A 22,633-nucleotide genomic window follows, 5' to 3' on the forward strand; every position below is an offset into this window, starting at 1 on the left:
TTTATTCTCGTTCCTACTTCAACTCTAGTTGTGTAAACCTTGACTGCTCATTAAAATTACCTAGGGAGTATTTAAAAAACCCAAGGCGCAAACCAATTAAATCAGGATGCTTTAGGAAGTTGGGGCCAGCTCGTAGTTTGTTTTATAAAATTGTCCAAGATGTTATCATAGGACACCTAACAGTCCCTACTTTTTCATAAAGTGTTCAGGCACTGTGCAAAATGCTTTACATCTCATTTAATCCTTATAATCTGAGAGAAGGATTTTTATTCGTTTTATACACAAGAACACTGAATTATTTTTTAACACAGTAACTAATGATAGATAAACCCCACAAAAACAAAAAAAACTTTTGGGGGGATTTCAGCTTTAAAACTATAAAGGGGAACTGAAACCAAAATGTTTGAGAAACTCCAGCTTGCCTGTTCTGTTTAGTGTACATTACTTGTCTGCTTTCCCGTAAGCTGCTTTGCTATAACGCCCATCAAATTGCAGGTCTTCTTCCATTGTTGCAGTTCAACAATAAAAAATACTGACTGCTTTGTGTCAGGTACTGGTAAGGCCGTATCCCATCCCTCTTGAATCAGAAAATCTGGGGGCAATCTCTTATTAAAAGACCTTTGGGTGACTCTTACCCCCACTCAAGTTTGCGAATGACCAGAATAAAGTTCTGTCCCCTGAGCTCGTCACTGCAGAGGCTCTGGTACCTACTGAGTACCTGCTTGAAGGGAGAGGCCTAGTCAGTACCTGTGTACTTGCTTCATGGGAAAGCCCTTTGCCTTGCACGCATAGCCATTTTCAGTGTTCGTTTTTCTTGGATTAATGGCCTTCAAATTTGAATTAAAGTATAATTTGTTGACTGCATGATAAGTATTGTAGTTAATCTTTAGCTGAATGTTACTCTTAACTGCCCTAATAGGGCAGAAGCTAATTTTCATCCAAATTTTATTCTGTGGTGCTTCAGTATTATGGTAGGAGGCTACACAGAGTTCATAAGGTTTCTTTATCATTTATTTCCATTTTCCCATGAATGTCTGATGCCCTTGGGTGTATCTCCTTTGGGCTGTAGAGATCTCCATGTAACAAGTATTTACAGCTAGCTAAACTTTGATGTTCTATGAAGCCATTAATGGTTGTACTATGTTTGACGCACATACAATGGAACATTGTTAAGAACTTTTCCCTTGTTGTGTGAAAGTGTCTACTCTTACATTTTGAAAAATCGCCCTTGAAAATTCTAATTCTGAACTAGATTATAAAGGTAGGGAGTGGGCTTCCATTACATGTCTAGAAAAACTTAGGACACACATACAAATAAACTGAACTGCTTATTGGAAACTTAACACAAAGAGTAGCATCTGTTTTAGGAAGTTCACGGGCTAGTGACAAAACATGTCTCTTTGTCCTCTTCAGGCTATTTTGGCGTTCTGCTGGATTTATGTTCGGAAATACCAGAGTCGGCGGGAAAGTGAGGTTGTCTCCACCATGACCGCAGTTTTCTCCCTGGCAATTGCACTGATCACGTCAGCACTTCTACCAGTGGATATTTTTTTGGTTTCTTACATGAAAAGTCAAAATGGCACATTTAAGGTAATTATAATCATACAATAATATTTTCATTTTAAATTCTTGCCAATTAAATGTGTATTTTTGGCTCTGGGAATAAATGGGAATGGAAATGCCACATAGAGGCTGAGACTGTTACCTACGTTAGAGAACCAGAAGCAACTAATAAAAGCAAAAAAGAAGCTTAAAAAAAAGAGCACTGCTTTTTAGTCAGCTCTTACGTAGAGCAAGCCTAGAGCACAGAGTAGATCTGTCTCACAGGGTTTAAAAGTTGACACATTTAAAGGTAGAGTACTGCCACATCTTTCTCTGTGGTAGCTTTGAACTTCACAGTATAGGAGGCTAGATTTTTGATTCAGGGTGATGGCTGTAGAGCAGCAGTCCTCAATCTGTGGGTCGTGACCCCTTTGGGCGTCTAAAGACCCTTTCACAGGTTGCCTAAGACCATTGCAAAACACATATCTCCGATGGTCTTAGTAACCGAGACAAGGCTCCTCCATCCCTCTCCAGGCGGGTTCGCCCATATGCAGGTACGCCCACATACCAGTACCCCGTGTGATGACATCATCATGCCAACCCCATCACATACACCCGTACAAATACAGGTGTATGTGACAGGGTTGGCGCCATAATGTACTTAAGTAGACCAGTCACATGTAGATGCTGTGTAGAGAGTAGATACCTATGTGGAGAGCAGCTACTGTGTAGAAAGAAGCTGCTGTGTTGAAAGCAGCTACTCAAAAGCAGCTACTGTGTTGAAAGCAGCAGTATTGGAGGTAAAACAACACTTCATGAATTATAATTACATAATGTTTTTGTGATTAGTCACTGTGCTTTAGTTATGTTCAATCTGTAACAATGGAAATACATCCTGAATGTCAGGTATTTACATTAGGATTCATAAGAGTATCAAAACTACAGTTATGAAGTAGCAACAAAAATAATGTTATGGTTGGGGGGGTCACCACTGTATTAAAGTGGTGGCATTAGAAGGAACTGTATTAAAGGGTCGTGGCATTAGAAGGTTGAGAACTACTGCTGTAGAGAAAGTTTCTGTCAGCTCTGGAGGGAAGGTCCTTGTTACTTTGAATTTCTGCTCCTGGGTGACTTACCATGGGGCTTAGTGTGTTCTTCCTGCATCTGTGCATTTCCTCCTTGCTTATCCTCTCTTTTACATCTCAACAGAGACTGCTTTAAGGCACACTCTGCCCTACTTATATCTTATTATAGGTATGCTGTCTTATTAGCATAACAAAGAAAACCTACTTCAAATAGGATGATAACCAAAGACTTACAGATGAGAATTTATAGCAAATATTTTTGGGAACAGTTCAATCCATAACAGTTTCAAAAGGTCATCTTCAAAATTAGGAAAGGGAATTTGCTTAGGAGCCGCCTGACAACTATCTTCCTTCTGTGAAATTCACATCGTTTTTCTTCTGTAATAGTCTATAATAGCCTTTTTAATATTCTTGATCATCTGACTTTCCTTTGGTCTTAAATAACTGAATTTCCTTTTGGTTTCTACTTTAGGAAACAATTGTTTATAAAACATATCAAGAACAGAGCAAATCTCAGAATGTAGAGGAACGGTTTCATAAACTAAGTTTTCTTGACAGTACATCAAATACCTTGGCTGCAAGACAGTGTATAAAAAGCAAATACGCTAATAGTACTTGAGTGAGTGTGTATATTTTACACATATTTGTGGGTTTAAAATAGTAACAATAGTACATTTATTGTCGCTTAAGTTTGAGTAAACAAAAGAACCTTGAGGAACAAGATATGTTACATTTCAGTGCTTTGTTAAGCACTCAGTTACTTCTAGATTTTCAACCATTAATTTTTGTCTGATGTTGAGCTCTTGTCCAGTTTTAAACCTTAACATGTAATTGATTCTCTGGAGATAATTTCTTGCATTTTCTTAGAAATGGAAGGAATTTTTGTAATGTAAACAAGAATCTCCAATGGATATCATGGTTCTTAATTTGATCATCTTAAGTTTTTCTTAAACTTTTGTATCAATACATAAGCAGTTAACTAAAGAAACAAGTGAATAGAAGATAAAGTGTGATGCATATCTCATTTGAATACTTCAATTATTGATGAAAAATTTCCATACATCACATTATCCCCTGGAACTAGCTCTTTCCCATTGAGCATGGTATGCACTTATTTATTTATATTTTCCTATGCATGTATAGATGGTTGTTCCTTATATTAATTGGTTTGTTTTACAATTTGTATTTTGTCCACTTAAAAGTACTTCATGGTGCCAGATCAGACATACCTGTTTCATTCCATGTTTTGCATATATCATTATGTGGAGTTTTGGGGTTGTTGTTGGGTTAGGTTTTTTTTGTTTTTATTTTTTTACCATGTTGCCTGTGGACATTTAGATTATCTCTAGCTTTTCTTTTCTCTAGTCTTCTATTCTGTCTCTCTCTAGAAAATTTAATACAACTACCCTGTTGTTTGGTCAGGAGTTTAGGTGACTCATAAATCCCTCAGACATTTGTCTTTAGTCCTCTGTCCTCCTTCACTCCACCTGCTTCCTCTTACCTTTATAAAAAGTCAATGGAATCTCGATATAGCCACTTGCAGTTTTTCAGACCCTGTATCCCTGTTTCCACTCTGCCCGCCTTCCTGCTGTGTTCTTTCCTTTTCCGTCAAGTCTCAGTTTAGTGTTTGGGAAGCCAGCCCTGATGTTCATTGTAAGTTGGTGCATCTTGCTTCTGTGTGGCCCAGAACCATGCATCTTCTTATTTCAGTACTTAACTATAGAAAATAGTCCATTTATTTATCTGGCTCTCACTTCTTGAAGTCACGGACTATAACTTGTTTTACTTGATTATACATACTGTATATACACAAGTATAAGCCAAGATTTTCAGCACATTTTTAATGCAGTGTTTGTGGTAAAATTAGGTGCCTCAGCTGATATTCGGGTCGGCTTATACTCCAGTATACACGGCATTACCTATAAAAACATGCTTGTAATTGCTAAGCAAGTGGATGTTTCAATATTTCTACTCTTTTTCATTCTAGGACTGGGCTAATGCTAATGTCAGCAGACAGATTGAGGACACTGTACTGTATGGTTACTATAGTAAGTATCTTTCAGTTTCATTTCTTATTTAGACTGCAAGCCTACATGGAGAATAAAGCTATGCCTGATCTTTTCATTTTGACTTTGCACATGAGTTTTATTTTTCTACCGTACACATTCTCATAAGTCTGGGATTTCGCTAACCTGTACCACAGTTCTGTGCTGGTTCTGTCAAGTTACTTTAGGTTTGTGTTGCCATTATTGATTTCCCACATTTAAGCTTTTTTTAAAAATATTTCCGTTTCATAGACACATTTACTGTGTGTTGACACAGGTAGAGTGCAGCATCCTGGGGAATTTGTAGAATCAATTTCATTCTCTTCTGACAGAGCTGGATTAATCCAGGGATTATGGCTCATTCTTCCTTCTCCTTTCCACTCTCCAATATTATATATAAAAACTTGATCATAACAAACTAGATATTTCCAAATTTCTTTTTGAGTAAATGATAGATAGCTGCTTTTATAAAAACATGCAAGTGTTGAGTTGGGAAAAGGATTCATTGTTAGCAATAAAGCAATATTAAGTAGGTTTTAATAGGACTTTGAAAACTGAAAAATTGCTATGTTGCTATACATTGAATAATTTTCAAGTTTCATTGGATATTAATTTATCTCCTTTGGCTTCAGTCTTCACCTTTTCCGTATCTAAAACACAGAGGACCCGTGACATTTTGTTCCTTTGTTGTAGATTTTAAAAGGGTTTTTATGGTATTTTAAGACCATTTAATAAGTGGATCTAGGGATGTGAACAATGTACATGCGCAGTAGCATTGGGTTTCCAAGGTGGCCTCTTAAATCATTTGGAGACTTTTAAAGTAGTATTACATTTTAGACTCTGTTTAAGAGAGATTCTTATTTACCTTGATATGATATATAACCAAATATTCTACTATTAAAACATTGACAGTTCATTTTGATTTTGGCACAGCTAGATTTGGGAACTAGTGATCTAAGTCAGTGATTTCTCATAACATGCCTCATGTGCTTGTGTAGGGTGAAGTGGGATTGAGATTTAGGGGGTGGGAAGGTTAAGTACTGAGTCTGTGAGGCCGACTGACTATAAATATCTCTGTGTAAAGATTCCATGAGTATTTTCAAGACAAAAACTTTCTACTTACAAATCTTTGACATTCTTTTTGGTTAATATCAAGTGGATTTTACTCATTTTTTTCCTTGTGCTTTACACAATTGACGTATGTATGGATTGTGATAAGAGTTGTATGAGCCCCAATAAAATGATTTTTAAAACTTTTCAGAGAAGAATACCTCATACTCTATTTTGAGTAAGAGGAAAGACTTTATTATTGAGGAATAGCAACTTGAATTGGGCAGTGTAAAATGAAGATACAGTATGTATCCTAGCTCAGGAGAAGGTTTAAAACAATAGAATATATTCCTCTTTCCTGGGCTAGAAGGAAAAGAGCTAGTCTACTGTCTAGTACTATCTGAGCAAGAGATTCCAAAGGTCTTGCATAGGCAGCTATTCCATCTCCAATACCCTCTGACATTTGAGTCCTCAGTGGGCAGTTTTTTCCTTTTTGGAAGCTAGCAGAGCTAGCTAGTAGATTTTAGTAATAAGGCCTTTGTCTGATGTGTCATTGCTAACAATGTTTTCCTAGTACGTGGGCTCTCTTAGTGAATTCTTTCAATGTACACATGTTTTATCATTAGTATATCCCACTTGTCAGTCTGTGCCTCCTCTGTGTTTGTGTCCTTCCCTATTTCCGATAGCCCATGTATTTCCTGAGCCACAGTTCCCAGGTTTGTCCCAGTTCTTTCATTGATGGTCCTGATAGTTTGGGGTTTGGTAGACGTCCTTGTTAGATAACTTTGTGGAGTCCTTCTCTTTATTCCGTATGAGGTCAGTAGTAATTGTGGAAGTGCTTATTTGCTCTGTTTGCTAGGGTTTTCCCTTGAACCTTTTTCAGTTTGAGGGTATCACTTTTGGCTGGTAAGCTTGTTTTTTTACTATAGCAGCTTCAGCCAGGAGTAACAGCTTCTAAATGCTTTGTCTCTAAGGTTCCATTTTTTAATGGCAGTCCCAGAAGAGGCTAAAAATTATCCTTTCTGTAACATGCCCAGATAACCTATTAACACCCCTCTCCCCCCAGCAAATACTCAAAGTCAGTAGAAAGTTTAACAGATTTAGCTCAGGAAGCTCTGCTGTTGTTACATGACATTGAGTTGGTTCTGAGTCATAGTGACTACACACCAGAATGAAATACTCCTCGGTGCCGTGCCATCCGCGCAGCCATTTCTTTAAGCTACTGTGTCAGTCCATCATGCTTAGGGTCTTGGCTTTTCCACTGACTTTCTACTTTACCCAGCATGTTGTCCATCTTCAGGGAGTAGTCCTGCTTGATGATATTGTCTGCAGTGTGCACGATTAAGTCTCACCACTCTTCCTTCTAAGGATCATTCTGGCTGTAGTTCTTCCAGTACAGATTAGTTTGTTCTTCTGGTAGGTAGTCCATGGTATATTTAATGTTCTTTGCAACATCATTAATCAAAAGCATCAATTCTTTAGTCATCCTAATTCACTGTCCAGCATTCTCATTCTTTTTGTTGTTGTTGTAGCTATTGTTTTATTTTCTATTGTTGCTTTATTGTACTCAGTCTTGTGATGGTGCATATTATTATCGCTGCATGTCTACCTGGAAGGAATAGGTGGGATAAACAAGCTGGAAGAGAGAACAACGGGATGACAGTTCTAGGGGGACACGGGAGAGGGGGAGGCAGGGTAAAGGAAGTGGGTGTTAACAAACCCAGGGACAAAGGAACAACAAGTGATCCAAAATTAGTGGCAAGGAGGGTGTTGGAGGTCTGGCAGGGCTGGATCAAGGGCAATGTAACCGAGAGGAATTCCTGAAACCCAAATGAAGGCTGAACATGATAGTGGGACAAGCGGAAAGTACAGAGAAATAGAGGAAAGAACTAGGAGGCAAAGGGCAGTTATAGACATCTAAATACAGGCATTTACAGATGTAAATATATTTATATACACCGAGAGTGAAATAGATCTATGTACATATATCCATAGGTTCAGTATTAAGGAAACAGATGGACAGTGGGCCCCCACTCATTCTCACTCTTTTAAGGTGATTGAAAATGCCTTAGATAGAGTAAAGTGTACCTTATCTTCAAATTGACATCCTGGCTTTAAAAAGAGATCTTCTGCAGAAGATTTGCTCAATGCAATACTTTGCCTGACTTCTTGAATGCTGCTTCCATTAATCATTAGCTACTGGCAACTAACTGGATTTATATATTCTGATTATTTCATATAAATGGGGTCATATGGGAGGGCTTTAAAACGTTTGGGAATAACTACTTTGACTTTGTTCCATTTGTTCCACTAAACTTTTGAAGCCCCTCATATAAAATAGGACCTTTGTGTTTAACTTCTTTTACTTTGTTTTGGTTTCTCTACCCTTCTCATATATCACCTCTTCATTTATTTTTATGGTTGAAGAATATTTCATAGAACATATGTACCACGATTTGTTTATCCATTCATCTATTGTTGAGAATAAAGTTGTTTCTATTGTTTTTTCAAGTTAAAAAAAAAACTGTTCTATGAAAAAGTTCACTACATACGTACCTGGCAGTCTGTTGTACTTTGGTGGCTTGCCTATTGCTTTGATGTAGGAAGCTACAGCACCGGTATTTCAGATACCAGCAGGTCATGACACAAGCGTAGCAGGTTTCTGTAGAGCTTCCAAACTAATGGGCTTCATAGAAGGAGTAGGCTGTCCACGTCTGCGGAGCTAGCCTCAGAAAAACGAGTCAACATCAGCAGGACATTGTCAGCGAGTGCTGAAGATGAGCCCCTCCAGTTGGAAAGCACTCAAAATGTTACTGAGGAAGAGCTGCTTTCTGAAAATCGAGTTGACCAAAATGACATGGATATGGAGTAAAGTTTTCAGAACCTTCATTCACCGATGGGACACAACTCAAAATGAGAAGAAAGTGCTACAAATCATTGGAACTTGAAATATATGAAGCATGAATCTAGGAAAACTGGAAGACCTTACAAATGAAGTGGAAAACATAAAATCGATATATCAGGCTGAAATACACTGGTGTTGGCTATTTTGAATCAGATAATTACATGGTTTACTATACTAGCAGTGACACATAGGAGAGAAACGGCATCACATTCATCATCACAAAGGACTTTTTGAGCTCTGTCTTGAAGTACAGTGCTGTCTATGATGGGATAATATCTACACACATACAAGGAAATCCAGTCAATACAACTATTACTCAAATTTACACACCAATTACTAAAGCTAGTGAAGAAGAAACTGGAGAATTCTACCAACCACTATCTGAAATTGATCAAACATGCAAATGAGATAACTTTTGGTGATTTGGATTGATAATTATTGGTGATTTGTATGCAAAACTTGGACACCAAAAGAAGGAGCAGTAGTTGGAAAATATGGCCTTGGTGAGAGAAACGAACCTGGAGATCACATGATCGAATTTTGCAAGACCAATGACTTCTGTCTTGCAAATACATGGGCATCTCCACAAATTAAATGTATTACATCTGTGTGAGGAGACAACGGAGAAGCTCAGTATCTGGCTTTTGGGGTTCCCCCTTGTATGATCAGGAACTGATGGTACGTACTGAGAAGGAGTAGTGAAAACCAAGGCTTTAGGAATTGACAACATTCCAAAGAAAATGTTTCAATACACCGGTGAAGCACTGGGACCACTCACTCACCTCTGCTTAGAAATCTGGACGACTGGCCACTTGACTTGAAGAGAACCGTACTGTACCCATTCCAAAGTCAGGTGACCCAACAGAAAAGAGAAATTATCAAACTGTATCCTTAAGGTCACAAGTAAATTCGAAACAGTTGTAGCCGTGCACACACAGGGAGGTGCCAGAAATTCAAGCTTGGTTTAGAGGAGGTCGTAGAACAAGACATATCATTGCAGGCATCAGCTGAATCTTGAATGAAAACAGAATACTAGGAATATGTTTACTTGTGTTTTACTGACAATACAAAGACATTCAATTGTAGATCATAAGAAACTATAGATAGCCTTGAGAAAGTGGGAATTCCAGAACACTTCATTGTGCTCCTGAGGAACCTGCACATGGGCCAAGAGACACTTATTTGAACACAACGAGGGGTACTTACTGCATGGTTTGAAGTAAGAAAAGTAATGTGTCAGGGTTGTATCCTCTCACTACACGTACTCATTCTGTAATCTGAGCAGATGCAGAAGCTGGACTAGATGAGGGGGAACATTGCATCAGAATTAGAGAAAAGCTTAGCAACCTGTGATGTGCAGATGACACAACCTTGCTTGCTGTAAGTGAAGAGGACTTGAAGCACTTGCTGATGATGATCTTGGATAGCAGCAGCCTTCAGTAAATGTAAAGAAGACCAAAATCTTCACAACTGGATAAATAGGAAACATCATGATAACATACAGAAAAGGTTGAAGTGTAACGGATTTCATCTTGCTTGGATCCACAATCAATTCTCATGGAAGCACCAGGCAAGAGATCAAACAACACATTGCTTGGGTAAATCTGTTGCACAATATCTCTTGAAAGTGTTTAAGAGCAAGGATGTCACTTGGAGGACTAAGATGCACCTGATTCAAAGCATGTTATTTTTCTATTGTCTTATATGCATGTGAAAATTATACATTAAATAAGGAGACCAAAAAGAATATGCATTTGAATTATGGTGTACGTAAATAATATTGAAAGTACTTTGGACTACCAAAATAACAAATTGTCTTGGAAGAGGGAGAGCTTGAATGTTTCTTTAAATATTCTGATAGAGATTTATCTATAGTATGTCAAGTGAGAATACTTTGTTGATTTCCATTATTGTATAATATACTATTGCATTAATATACTATAGTCTAGCCATTTTAATTGTGATGATCCATTGGTTATTGAAATGCAGTGAATTATTTAATATGACTCTTCTAGCCACAGCCTTTGTTACTTCCAACAAACAAAATTCTTTTTCCTGATGGGTCTGTGTAAGAAGGTGGGGTAGCTACTGATTGGATTACATGATTCAATTGTGAGTGATGGCTAACCATTAATTGTGATTGCCATCCTGCTGGGCATAAAATGAGCCATCTCAAAGCAGACAGTGGGGATTTCACTATCATCTAGAAGAGCGGTTCAAAAGCTGTGGGGCACGACCCCTTTGGGGTCGAATGACCCTTTCACAGGGGTCACCTGATTCGTAACAGTAGCAAAATTACAGTTATGAAGTAACAACAAAAATAATTTTATGAAAAAAATCAGCTCTGAACAAGAATGAAGAATAAATTAAAGAATTAACCAATTTTTAAAAAAAAGAATTTTATGGTTGGGGGTCACCACAACATGAGGAACTGTATTAAAGGGTGGTTGCATTAGGAAAGTTGAGAACCTCTGGCCTGGAGAGAAGAACTCAGGAATGGAGTGTGTCCTTTGATCCTGAGATCCCGACACATTGAATCTCTTTGGTGCCAATCAGCTTTGGCACCACAGCAGCAGCAGCAGCAGCAGCAGCAGACCCAGGAGCCAGAACAGGACACAGAAAAGTAGACTTCCCAGCCCACAGAGCAAGTCAAGCTGAGTGCTTTGGACCAAGACGCTGGCTGGGGAGTAGGGTGTGTCAGGGCACTTAATTGGGGGAGCTGGAGTTGAATGCATTCAGGGCTGAGGCTTAACATGAGGTGGCATGTCCTTTGGTATTTATTGGCAGCCCTCCAAAACTCTGTGACCTTTTGTGTGCATGCTGGAGGCCAGCCCAAGGCTGAAGGCCTGAGCCAAGCGTAGCAGAGAACTGTCCCGACTGAACTACTATATGGAGTATTTCTCACCTGAATTATAACCTGTAATTTCTCTTGTAAATCCCATAATTGTTAGTATTGCATGGAACTAAAGAAGAATAAGAAAGCCCAGGAAGCTTTTAATTTCTCTTTTCTTCTGAACTTTTTAGAGCATCTAAAAGTACTCAGGATATTTTAGTGCATTTAAATGTTTGTAGGTTATTTTTAGTGTATCTAAACAGTATTTAGGATGTTCCTCCTCATGCTGTTGTTGAATCACTGATAATTTGTACCTGAGGTCTTTACGAATACTTTAAACGTGTGGCTTAGAACTTGCTAGTGCCTTTTGAGAAGAGCACCATGGGACCTTGGAGCTATTTATCTTAGCTATATTTCTCCATCTATTTAATGGTGATAAAGTACTGTGTATACTCTAGTATAAGCTGACCCGAATATCAGCCGAGGCACCTAATGTTTCCACGAAAACTGCATTAAAAATGTTCCGAAAAACTTGGCTTATACACGAGTATATACGGTAGTACTAGCTTCATCATATTTTGAGTCTGAGACGTGGTATAAGTACTGAATAGCTGTTAACTGCTATTGCGCATTCAAACCAGGCAAAAGAGGAAAATAAACTTTGCTAGTGCAATGATACTGGAAAATTAATATTGAACAAATCAATCTAGTATGTCATCAAATTCGCATCTTTATAACAGTATTATTTGGGGGAAAATAATAATTTAAAGGAACTTTAAAAAGGTCATGGGGAAATTCCATTGTTTTTCATTCCAATTTTCCACAACGTTTTTGAAGCCCCTTCTATAGTTCCAGACTAATTTGGGTTTTTTGGGGTTTTTTTTTTTTTAGGTCTATAAAGTCTATTTTGATAATAATGTCCTCTCTTCCTCAATTCCCTTTTTACGGGAATGTATTTTTAATCATTGAATGAGTTTTTCTAAGCAATTCGTGCTCCATTTTGCTCCAGAGATTCTCTGGACAAAGAGCTGTTGACAAGGCACTTAAGGAATTGTATCTGTTTGCATGGTTCTGCCCAATCATTTGGAAGGCGTTGGAGACATACTTCAGAGCCATCTTTAAGCAATTTCAGTTCACTACAGTTTGTAGTTATAATCCCATTGAGTAATAGGCTCTTGTTATTTTAATGGGGCAAAATTAGTGTAGGGTGTATCTTGAATGGATCTCTTTTTGAGATATAAGAGAGATTATACTAATAAGCAGGGTAGCGATGACGGGAGAAAAATGCCAATCCATATTAAAATCATCCAGAGACACAAACTGGCCTGTAAAGCCAACAGAGAAAGAAAACCTCCCTTAGGGCTGACACCTTGAATTCATACTCAGCCTAAGAAGCTGGGAGATGACTTTTAAAAATGTACTCTTATGGTATTTCTCTCATAGTACCACTGGGTTATTGATTATTGATTTTAACAATTCATAATACAGCCATGTTTTCCTACCTTCTGGCTGCAACTTTACTTGAGCCACCATCTGTCTTTTTTGGGGTTGTTAAGGATGCCTTCATCATGTCTGTTTTCTGCCCATCACTCTTTTAAGCACAGTTGCTGGAGCAATCTTAAAAAACAAACAAACAGACCTGTTGTATTATCTGCTCAGAACTCTGGAATCACTTCCTCTATCACTCAGTATAAAAGTAAGCCAAAGCTTACTGCTATGGAGTCACTTCTGACTCAGAGGGACACTATAGGAGAGAGGGGAACTGTCCAGTTGAGTTTCTGAGGTTGTAAGTCTTTACGGGAGTGGAAATCCTCCTCTGTCTCCTGAGGACCGCAGCTGGTGGGCACAAGCTGCTCTGACTGTGTCCCAGAAGGCCTCAGTTGAACGATTCTCCTCCCAACCTGTAAACATCTCTGTGCTTATCTCCTACTACCTTCCTGTAGTAAGCAAGCTTCTTAAAATGGCCCCACCTTCAACTCTGCACACCCTTCCCTTGAGCATGAGTTGGACCTGATAATTTACCTTAAGATTTAGATTGTAAAATATACTGACTTCTGTTTCACATGCACTCTACTTTTTCTTGTTTGCTTGCTTTGTGTTTTGAACTCACTTACAGATAGGCTCACATGACAAAAAACTGATGGTGGCTTTGAGCCAATAGCCATTGAAGAACTGAGACTCTCAGCCCAACAACCCAGGAACTGAATCCTGCCAACAACCCTGTGAGCAAACTTGAAAGCAGGTCCGTCTCTATTTGAGCCTGACAATGACTTTTCTCCCTGCCTGATGCCTCGAGTGCAGGCTTGGAAGAAATCCTGAGTCTGAGGACGCAGCTGAGCTGCACTTGGAATATGTGAGAATGTCTTTTTAAACCACTGCGTTTTGGAGTCATTTGTTTCATGACGAAAGATGAGATTTTGTTGATTATACAAATATTGAAGTTTTAAACCTCTATACCTGTGAATGTGTCCTTCTTTGGGGATGTTCCCCTAGAGCTGAATGAAGACGTACTGAATTGTGAAACAATATTTTCTGATCATCAGAGCCAGCCCTTTTATGCTGATATTTTGTTGTGGAAGCCTTAGGAAATTAAGATATTCCACCTCTATTTTCTGAAAGGGTTTTTGAAAGATTGATATAATTTCATTTTTAAATTGATAGAATTCACTAGTGAAGAAATACAAATGTGTGGTTTTATTTCTGGGAATATTTTAAATAACATTCAATTCCTTGTTATAGGGCTATTCAGATTCTCTATTTCTTCTTGAATTGGTTTTGGTAGTTTTTATCTTTCTGGAACTGTATCTAGCTGTCTAATTTGTTGTAAATTATACATAGTATTCTCTTATAATCCTTTAACAAGGAGGCTTCAAAAGGTTAATGGAATTTTCCCCATAAACTTTTTGAAGCTCGCTTGTATTGTATAAGGCCATTGATATGTTCCTTCATTACTTATTTTGAATTCTTTTGTCTCCTTTGTTCTTTCTGTAGTCTGTCTAAAATTTTGTCCATTTGATTGATTGTTTTTTTCCTCTCCCCTAATCCTCCTAACATACTTTTGATTTTATACTTTATTGTTTTTCTGTTTTCTATTTCATTTATCTCTACTATATCTTTAGACTCGTATTTTGCTTTTTCTCTTTACTTTCTTTTTTTCCTCCTACTTGCTTGGATTCAGTTTGCTCTTGTTTTTCTACTGTCTTAAGGAAGAGACTTAGGTACTAGAGATGCCTTTTCTGATATAGAAGTGTGAAGCTACAAATTGTCCTCTAAGCATTATGAAGTAACAGTTTTCTTCATGAAAATTAACACAAGAATAATCCCAAGAAAATGTAGGTTAAATATATCCTAAATGTACCCCCTTTCCAAATTGCTATACCACTCCATCACTTCTGTCGTCTACTACCACCATCTCTCCTTAGTATATGCCCTTAAGTCCTCCAAGGGTTTTGCAATTTACTGCAATGGCCACTCATAACTTACAACATAAAGGAAATTGCTCATGGTTTGTGGGTGCTTGTAAGTCCTGAATCAAAATTCAGATATCTGTCTGAAGGATCCTTCTTATCCCCAAGATTATAGAGGCTGCTGAAATCAGGTCCAAGAACCAGCTGCATGTTCCTAAGGTTGTACTCCACTGGGACTCTCACTGATAGTGAGATCCCGTTCTGCATCTCAGTAGGCTCATTACATATAGCAGGATGGTAATCTAATGAATCCTATTAACAGTTAATTACAGGTGAATCCTATCAGTACTAATAAAATAATACACCACACACCCCCATGCCCCCCATCCCCTGCAGTGCAGGAAAGGGGTGTTTGGTGGGAGTACAGAGACTAGCTGGAAGAGCCACATTAAATAATTTACTGCTTCTGCACACTGTTTTAGGTGAATGCCACAAAGCCATAAATATTTGGATATTGTGGATTTTTATTCACATGACCCATGGTAGCTCAATGGCTAAAGCATTCAACTGCTAATTGAAAGGTTGGCGGTTTGAGCCACTACTGTTTCATGGGAGAAAGAGGAGTTATGTGGGCAGCTAAAGTCAGTTCTAGCCCTCTCTAGTCTTAAATGAATTGGAGTAAACTGCTTCAGGTGTAGTTTCAGTTCGGTTCTTTATTTTCATCCAGTTAATATTTTTTTCCATTTTGTCTTTGACCTGTGGATTATTTAAGTGTGCTTTATAATTTTCAAATATTTATGGATTTTTGTGATTTGTTTCTGTTACTGAATTCTAATGTAATTCTGTTATGGTTGGAAAGCACATTTTATGTAAATTAATCATTTAAAATTTATTGAGCATTATCTCATAGCTTAGCATATGAGGGATTTAAAAAGTTGTGGGAATTTTTCAGTCTTAATTTGTTATTCTGTCAATATAGAGAACTAGGTACTCAAGTATTTGATAATTATTGCTGAATTGTATGTTCTTTTTTTTTTTTTAATTCATCTCTGCAATGATTAAGAATTTACGTGGGGGAGGAGTTTCTAGATAATGTAGTAAGTCTCCCACCCCCAACACTTGAAAGAATTGGTTATCAAGTAGTAAAGGAAGAATTAAAGAGGTTTTTGTTTTATTTTGTTTTTGTTTTGCAGCTGACACAAGACCCTACAGGTAGAAATTATCACAGAATCTACCATACAGACATACAGGACTGATAAACAAGTTTAGCAAAGGCCACCTGATGTTGGATTAATATACAAACTAGAAATAACAATTCAAATAGTAGGAAGGAAACAATTCTATTCAAAAAGCAAGAAAGTAATGCCCTCAATGAGATAGGCTGACACATTGTCTTCACCAGTGGGCTGAAATATGGCACGGGACCAGGCAGTATTTCATTCTGTTGTCTATTAAGTTGCCATGAGTTGTAATCAACCTGATGGCACCTAACAATACTGTACAGCCAACCACTACCCAGCTTTAGAGAATTTTCATTACCTCAGAAAGATGATGCTTGAAAGCTTTCAATTAATCAGTATCAGGTAGATGCCAACAACCGATCAACTCTAAATGTTTGCATTTTCTGGATATTTCATACACATGAAATTACACAAAGGCTGTCTTAATGCATCTTAAAAAAAATTTTTTTTTTTTTTACCTAGTGCAAAGTTAGTGAAACTGAAAAAGGTCAAATCTTATTAGCAGAGAGAATCAAGAGTGGAGACATCTCTGGAGCAGAGATTCCTGCCCAGTGAACCTCTTGAATCCAGAAGACCGAGAAGTAATAGCAGAAGCAGGAGCCAGACCATGCAATAGAGTGGTGCCACAGAGCAAGTAAAGCTGAGTGCTTTTGAGTAGGAGGTTGTATTGCGGCATGGGGTACCTCTGGGCACTTAAATGGGGAAACTGGAGGGCTTGTTCTGAATGCCTTGGTTGAGGCTTACAGTGGGGTGATACGCCTGTGCCCCTTTGGGCATTTATTAACAGATAACACAGGAACTTCTGTGTTTTTATTTGTTGTATCCTCGGCTCCTAGGATTATGCATGGACTATACCAACAGTGGTTATTTCTTGAGTGAATACATTTTTTCCAGGATTTTTCCCCCTGCTTCTATTGCAGTAATAATGTGAATTCTAATTATTCTTTCAAGTGGTATAATTAGTCTTAAACCAAGATCATGTTCCTAAAATTAACCCAAATTCAACATGATGACTTTTAACAAAAAACAAAATAAAACAAACAACCTTACTGGATTTGTTGCTACCTTGTCTAGGATTCTGTTTAAAATTAGTTCAGGGATAAGATTCGTTTGGAATTTTCCTGTATTCCTTTTACTATGGTAATCAAGACTGCTAACTTCATAAAATAAGTCAAGAAGTGCTTTCTGTACTTTGGAGACTGCTGTGGACCAGTGATTATGATTCCATTTGCCCATAGCCTGTATACAGGTTACTGATGACTAGATAATAGACATGCGCATGGATGTTTATACCGCTATTTTCAGTGTGTTACTTTTGAGTTTTACCCTGCAGTGAAGCTCTGTTGGGCCAGAATTAATAGTCATATGAGAGTACATCGGTTGTCAGATGAGTCAGTGGTTTCTCTGATTGTTGTTGTTGTCTGGTGCCCTTGGGTTAAGTAGCAGCTCATAAGGAAGCTAAGTATAATAGAATAAAATACTTACTGACGCTGTGCTACCTTCACAATTGCTGCTGTGTTTGGGACCATTGTTGCAGCCATTGTGCCACTTCATCTTGTTGAAGGTCTTCTTCATTTCTACTCACTCCCTGGTAAGCAAGCATGGTGTCCTTGAACAGAGACTGGTCCGTCCTGATGTCCAAAGTATGAGACAGACTCTCTCCATCCTTGCTTCTAAGTCGTATTCTAGCTTCAGTTCTTCCCACACAGATGTGTCTGTTCTTCTGCAGCCCCCAGTGTACTTAACATTCTTCACCAACACTATTAATTCTAAAGCATCAAGTCTTCAATCTTGTTTATTCTTTGTCCAGCTTTTACCTGCTTGGAAATACCATGGGCTGGAGCAGACACACTCTAGTCCTCAAAGTGACAGCTTTCCTTATTAACATTTTCAAGATTTTGTCGTAGATTTGTCTGATTCAATACTTGGTTTGAGTTCTTGACTGGGTTTATTATTTGTTTTTTCTTTTTTATGGGCATTGATTGAGGATCTGAGTAAATGGAAATCCATGACAAGTTCAATATTTTCTTTGTTTAGTGTGATTTGGGTCCAATTGCAAGGAGTTTTGATTTTCATTATGTAGTTTTTCATACTGGCTGACGTGATTGATCTTCATGGTCATCAGATGAAACAGGGTGCTGCTATGTAGAGAAAGCAAGGAGGGGAGTATATTACGAAGACAGCATGTCTCTCAGAGACTTGATTATGCCGCCATTTCCAATGGCAAAAGAAAAACGTATGTGACATTCATCACATACAGAAATGGCCCCAAGCACTGAGGATGGTTTAGCAATAAAGAGTTGGGCTCCTCCATTCCTGCCTGTTACAAGGATAATATGCAGCTGCTATGAACAGTTGTAAAACAAGCGGCTTAAACAACACAGTAGTTCTTCAGTCTCACATAAAATAGGTCTGCGTTTAGGCTGTCTAGGGGAGAGAAGATAGTTCCGTGGTGTTGTAAGGGCTTTAGATTCTTTTCTGCTCTCCTTCGTCCTGCTGCACATGACTTCTGTCTCAAGGTTATCTCAAAGTCCAAAATGATGGTTAGAGTAACATTTTTGGCCCAAAGAAAAGGGCAATACCAGCTAAAAGAAAAATGAGCGTTGGATGTGAAACTAGTGGTCTTGACCCCAGAGTTCTTCAGGGATAATTTTAGAGCCGTTTAGAGTTCCCAGACTTTCATTACACTCTGACCCTTAAAAGAAAATGTCTTTAAAAAGAACTAATTATACCATCATAATGTTGACTGTTATTTGCTGACATAGTTTTTTTATTTAAACTTAGCTATTTTCACTTGTCATCAAGAGAAATAAAGTATGTCTAACTTTTCAAGAGCCTATTGTATCTAGCTAAGGTAATGTTACTATGTTCTCGTTCAGTGGTTCTCAACCTTCCTGATGCCGGGACCCTGAAATACAGTTCCTCATGTTGTGGTGACCCCTCCCCCAACCATAAGATTTCCATTGCTACTTCTTAACAGTAATTTTGCTACTGTTATGAATCTGGCATCCCTGTGAAAGGGTCTTTTGACTCCCAAAGGGGTCGCAACCCACAAGTTGAGAACCGCTACTCTAGTTGAAAGGTGCGCACGCAGTTGTTAAAGGTAGATTTTTCTTTTATATATATTCACACACATTTTAAATTATGAGAAATATGTATTCTGTATCACTGTTTTTATATATTGCCTTTTAATAGTTGATGACTCTTGGCTTACTTATTTTTGGCAGTTCTTGATAACTTGTTTTTAAAAAGAACTTGTTTTATGAGAGTTTATTTTGCCAATTTCTGTGGCCATAAAGTTTTAAATATTTTTTTTAACATCTTTTCTTTGATGTTAGTGGGTCTATTAAACCAAGTAGTCCGTTTATCTTTTGTTTACTAGCAGCAATCTTAACAAAAGCATTTAGAAGTAAAAGCATACTTTATAAAAATGTCAGAATTTGAGAGTGTCATAACTGTTGGAGCTAAGAATAATTTTTCTTGGAAAATAGCTTTCATTTTGAAGTAGAGGTTTAAAGGAAGCAATTTCTCTGTTTCATCATAGTGGTAGCAGCATTTTATTTTTTATTTAAAGATATATAATCTAAATTTGACATTCAAATGTCTCTGAAACACATAAAAATGATAATTCAATTTGTATAGTTTAGTATTTACCTTCCAAAGGAACAAATCACCATGGAGTTGACTGAGAAAAAAGTCATCAGATAACTAGAAAGATATCTTTAAAAGTATGGTGTCAGAGAATGGTTTCAAAGCAGTTGTTTGGAATCTACGATGAGTCATGAACTACGTAGGGGGTATTAAACTCTCTTCTGAGACCTGTCTGTTCACCATTTCCTTTTCCCCGGTCCTGGTACCTAGAAACTCTCTGTTTCTGGACATGTCCAGCCTACCAGCAATGCATGAGAACATCTGTTGATCTTTATTCCAGTTTCCTTTTCGAGTCAGTAGCTGCCTAAAACACTTTTTTATTTGCCTCACAATAGATTAGTTTTGTATTTCTGGAACTTATTTTTAAGTTCGATCATAGAGAATGTGTTCTAGTTGTTTCATTCCACAGTGTGTGTGAAATCCACAGGTGTGTGAAATCCATCCATTTCTCAGCTGTCAGTAATTCATTCTTTAGTGTGTGATAATCTTATGTGTGATTATACCACTGTGGATTGTTTAGACATTTGAGTTATTTCTAGTTTTTAACGTTGAGGTTAACGTTCCTGTTAACATTATTTTATTGTTGGCAGAGAGTTGACACAGCAGAACTGGGGTTGCTCAACTCTCACATCTCTTCAGTAGGACTTGCTTGTATGGGTGCTCAACTCTTGGGATAGTTCCTACCGTACTAACTGATAAATTGTTTTCATACCGGATCAGCTTGTCCAGAATAGAAAGCATGCCTTCTGGGTGCCTATAAATATTGGAACTATGACTGGTCACTCAGACACATGTACTATATAGCCAACCCTGAGTAAATAAATAGCTAACACTCGGCATTTATTGCTCCACTTCGTTGCTCGAGAAAGAAGTACATTCTGTGTAACCCATGTGAGTGAGGACTCTGGAAGCCTGCACGTGGTTCCCTCAAACTCTGCATGTATCTGGTTTTCTTTCCGACTTCTCTTTATTCTTTCACTGTAGTAAGTCATAATAAGCATGAGTGGAACTGCCTCTGATTCTGTGAGTTCTCCTACCAAATTAGTAAATTTGTGCATTGGTTTGGGACTCATAAAAAAGTACCTATCAATAATTAAGAGTTGCTGAGTCATATGAGAAGAGTATGTTTAGCCTGATAAAAAATTACTAAGTACTAAGTAGTCTTCTACAGTGTTGCACCTTTTTACAATCCCACCAGTGTAAGTTGTTATACATTCATGTATAGCAATGCCAGGTATTGCCAGTGTCATTGCGTCAATTTTGACTCATAGTGATCCTAGAGAACAAAGAAGATTTGCTCGTGGTGTCAAGACTGTAATTGGCCCTGTGGGTTTCTGAGACTCTTTATAGGAGTAGAAAGCCTCATCTTCTTCCAGCAGAACAGCTGGTGGTTTTGAACTGTTAATCTTGTACTTAGCAACCCAATGCATAACCACTACACCATCAGGGCTCCCTTGCTTAATCTTCTGAAAGACAATAATTTTACTAAATAACTGTGGTGCCAGAAATTCAGTATGCTGAGGGTTACTGCATGGTTGCTCACTGTAAATTGATTAATGGTGACCTTTCAGTTGGTTATAAAGAGTCTCGTTTGCTCCGAGGTTTCAGCTGTACAGCGTTCAGTGGAGCTGTTGCGTAAGTGTCATCAGTTAAGTGAGAAAGAGCTGGCAAGTGTTAAGATCATGCATGCTTAAAAATTCCCTAACTCCTGCAATTACTCTAGCAGGATAAGGAATTGAGTTTTTATCTCCATACACATTACTGACAAAATACTCAGTCTATCAAAGAAATTGATCATCATCTGGTGATTACTTTATTGTCATTTTCCAAGACTGTATGCACCATATATATATTGTGGGCATTCATATAGTGCACTATGATGTACATAGGAAGTTAATATGTGGGAGCTATATGACTGGCTTGCAACAAACTGCCTAAGGTGTTTAAAAAATAATACTATACACAAATAAATATGAATACACAGATGATTTTAAAAGCAGCCTTCTTAGGTAAGTTTTCCTCCCAATGTTGTCTGTGTTTTTATTGTTATATACAATATATATTTGGTTGCTTCAATTTTAATATATATACTCTACATAAGCTAAATATTTTGACCAACTAACTACTAGTTAATATTAACTCCAGTCTAACAGTTTGTTTTTAAGTAGATAAATCATATATCCTACTGCATTCTCACCTCACTTACTGACAAAGTTAGGTTCCAAAGACCAGGTTGTGATGTGAAATTGATATTATGTGAAAATGAAGGATAACCACATCAGATCACACAATGGAGAATGGTTGCCTTATTATGTAACTGCCCAACCACTGAGCATCATGGCCAGCCCTGCTGACATTTAACTTTACCGTCATAGCCAGTGTCGTTCTTGCCATGCACTTGGTGTCCATTACTGCCTGGTGGTCTTAGTTCACAAAATAATCAGATCGTTTGTTTGTTTTTTAATTTATTAAATGTGAGGTGGCAGACAATGAACTAATAAATGAGGAGAAAACAAAATAGAACAATGCTTCCCCCCTCCTCCATGATTCTGACTCCTAGGACGGTCCTTTTGGACCTCTGCAACGTTAAATCTTCATAAGAGCAGTCAGCCTTAGCTAATGTGACTGGTCAGTTCAAACCACTGGCTTTACTTACGGTGAGGAAGGAGATGATGGTGCTAACTTTGGATCTAGTTTTACAGTTTTGATGCTTTTCTTACCTTGTATCTATTATTTTGTTTTGTATAATACCAGTTCTATCACAAGGAATAATTTAAACAAAGAATGAAGAAATGATGGGAATTGGAACGCAGGGAATCTAGGACAGATGAACCCCTCAGGACCAGGGGTGACAGTGGCGATACCAGGAGGGAA

The 22,633-nt window shown here is 37.9% G+C and overlaps 1 protein-coding gene across 2 annotated transcripts in view; it reads left to right on the plus strand.

The window, feature by feature from the left end:
- The window catches only part of LMBRD1 (LMBR1 domain containing 1), a 99,358-nt gene that overhangs the window by 2,437 nt on the left and 74,288 nt on the right, over positions 1-22,633 (plus strand). For both annotated transcript variants that reach the window (XM_004696549.3, XM_045294570.1), the window contains exons 2-3: positions 1,414-1,590; positions 4,615-4,675. In XM_004696549.3, coding sequence (XP_004696606.2) covers positions 1,414-1,590; positions 4,615-4,675 — 238 coding nt within the window. The remainder of the gene's footprint in view (positions 1-1,413; positions 1,591-4,614; positions 4,676-22,633) is intronic.

This window comes from Echinops telfairi, unplaced genomic scaffold (assembly GCF_000313985.2).
Source record: "Echinops telfairi isolate 266 unplaced genomic scaffold, ASM31398v2 ScPeMD7_3533;HRSCAF=4204_0, whole genome shotgun sequence".
Classification (NCBI taxonomy): Eukaryota; Metazoa; Chordata; class Mammalia; order Afrosoricida; family Tenrecidae; genus Echinops; species Echinops telfairi.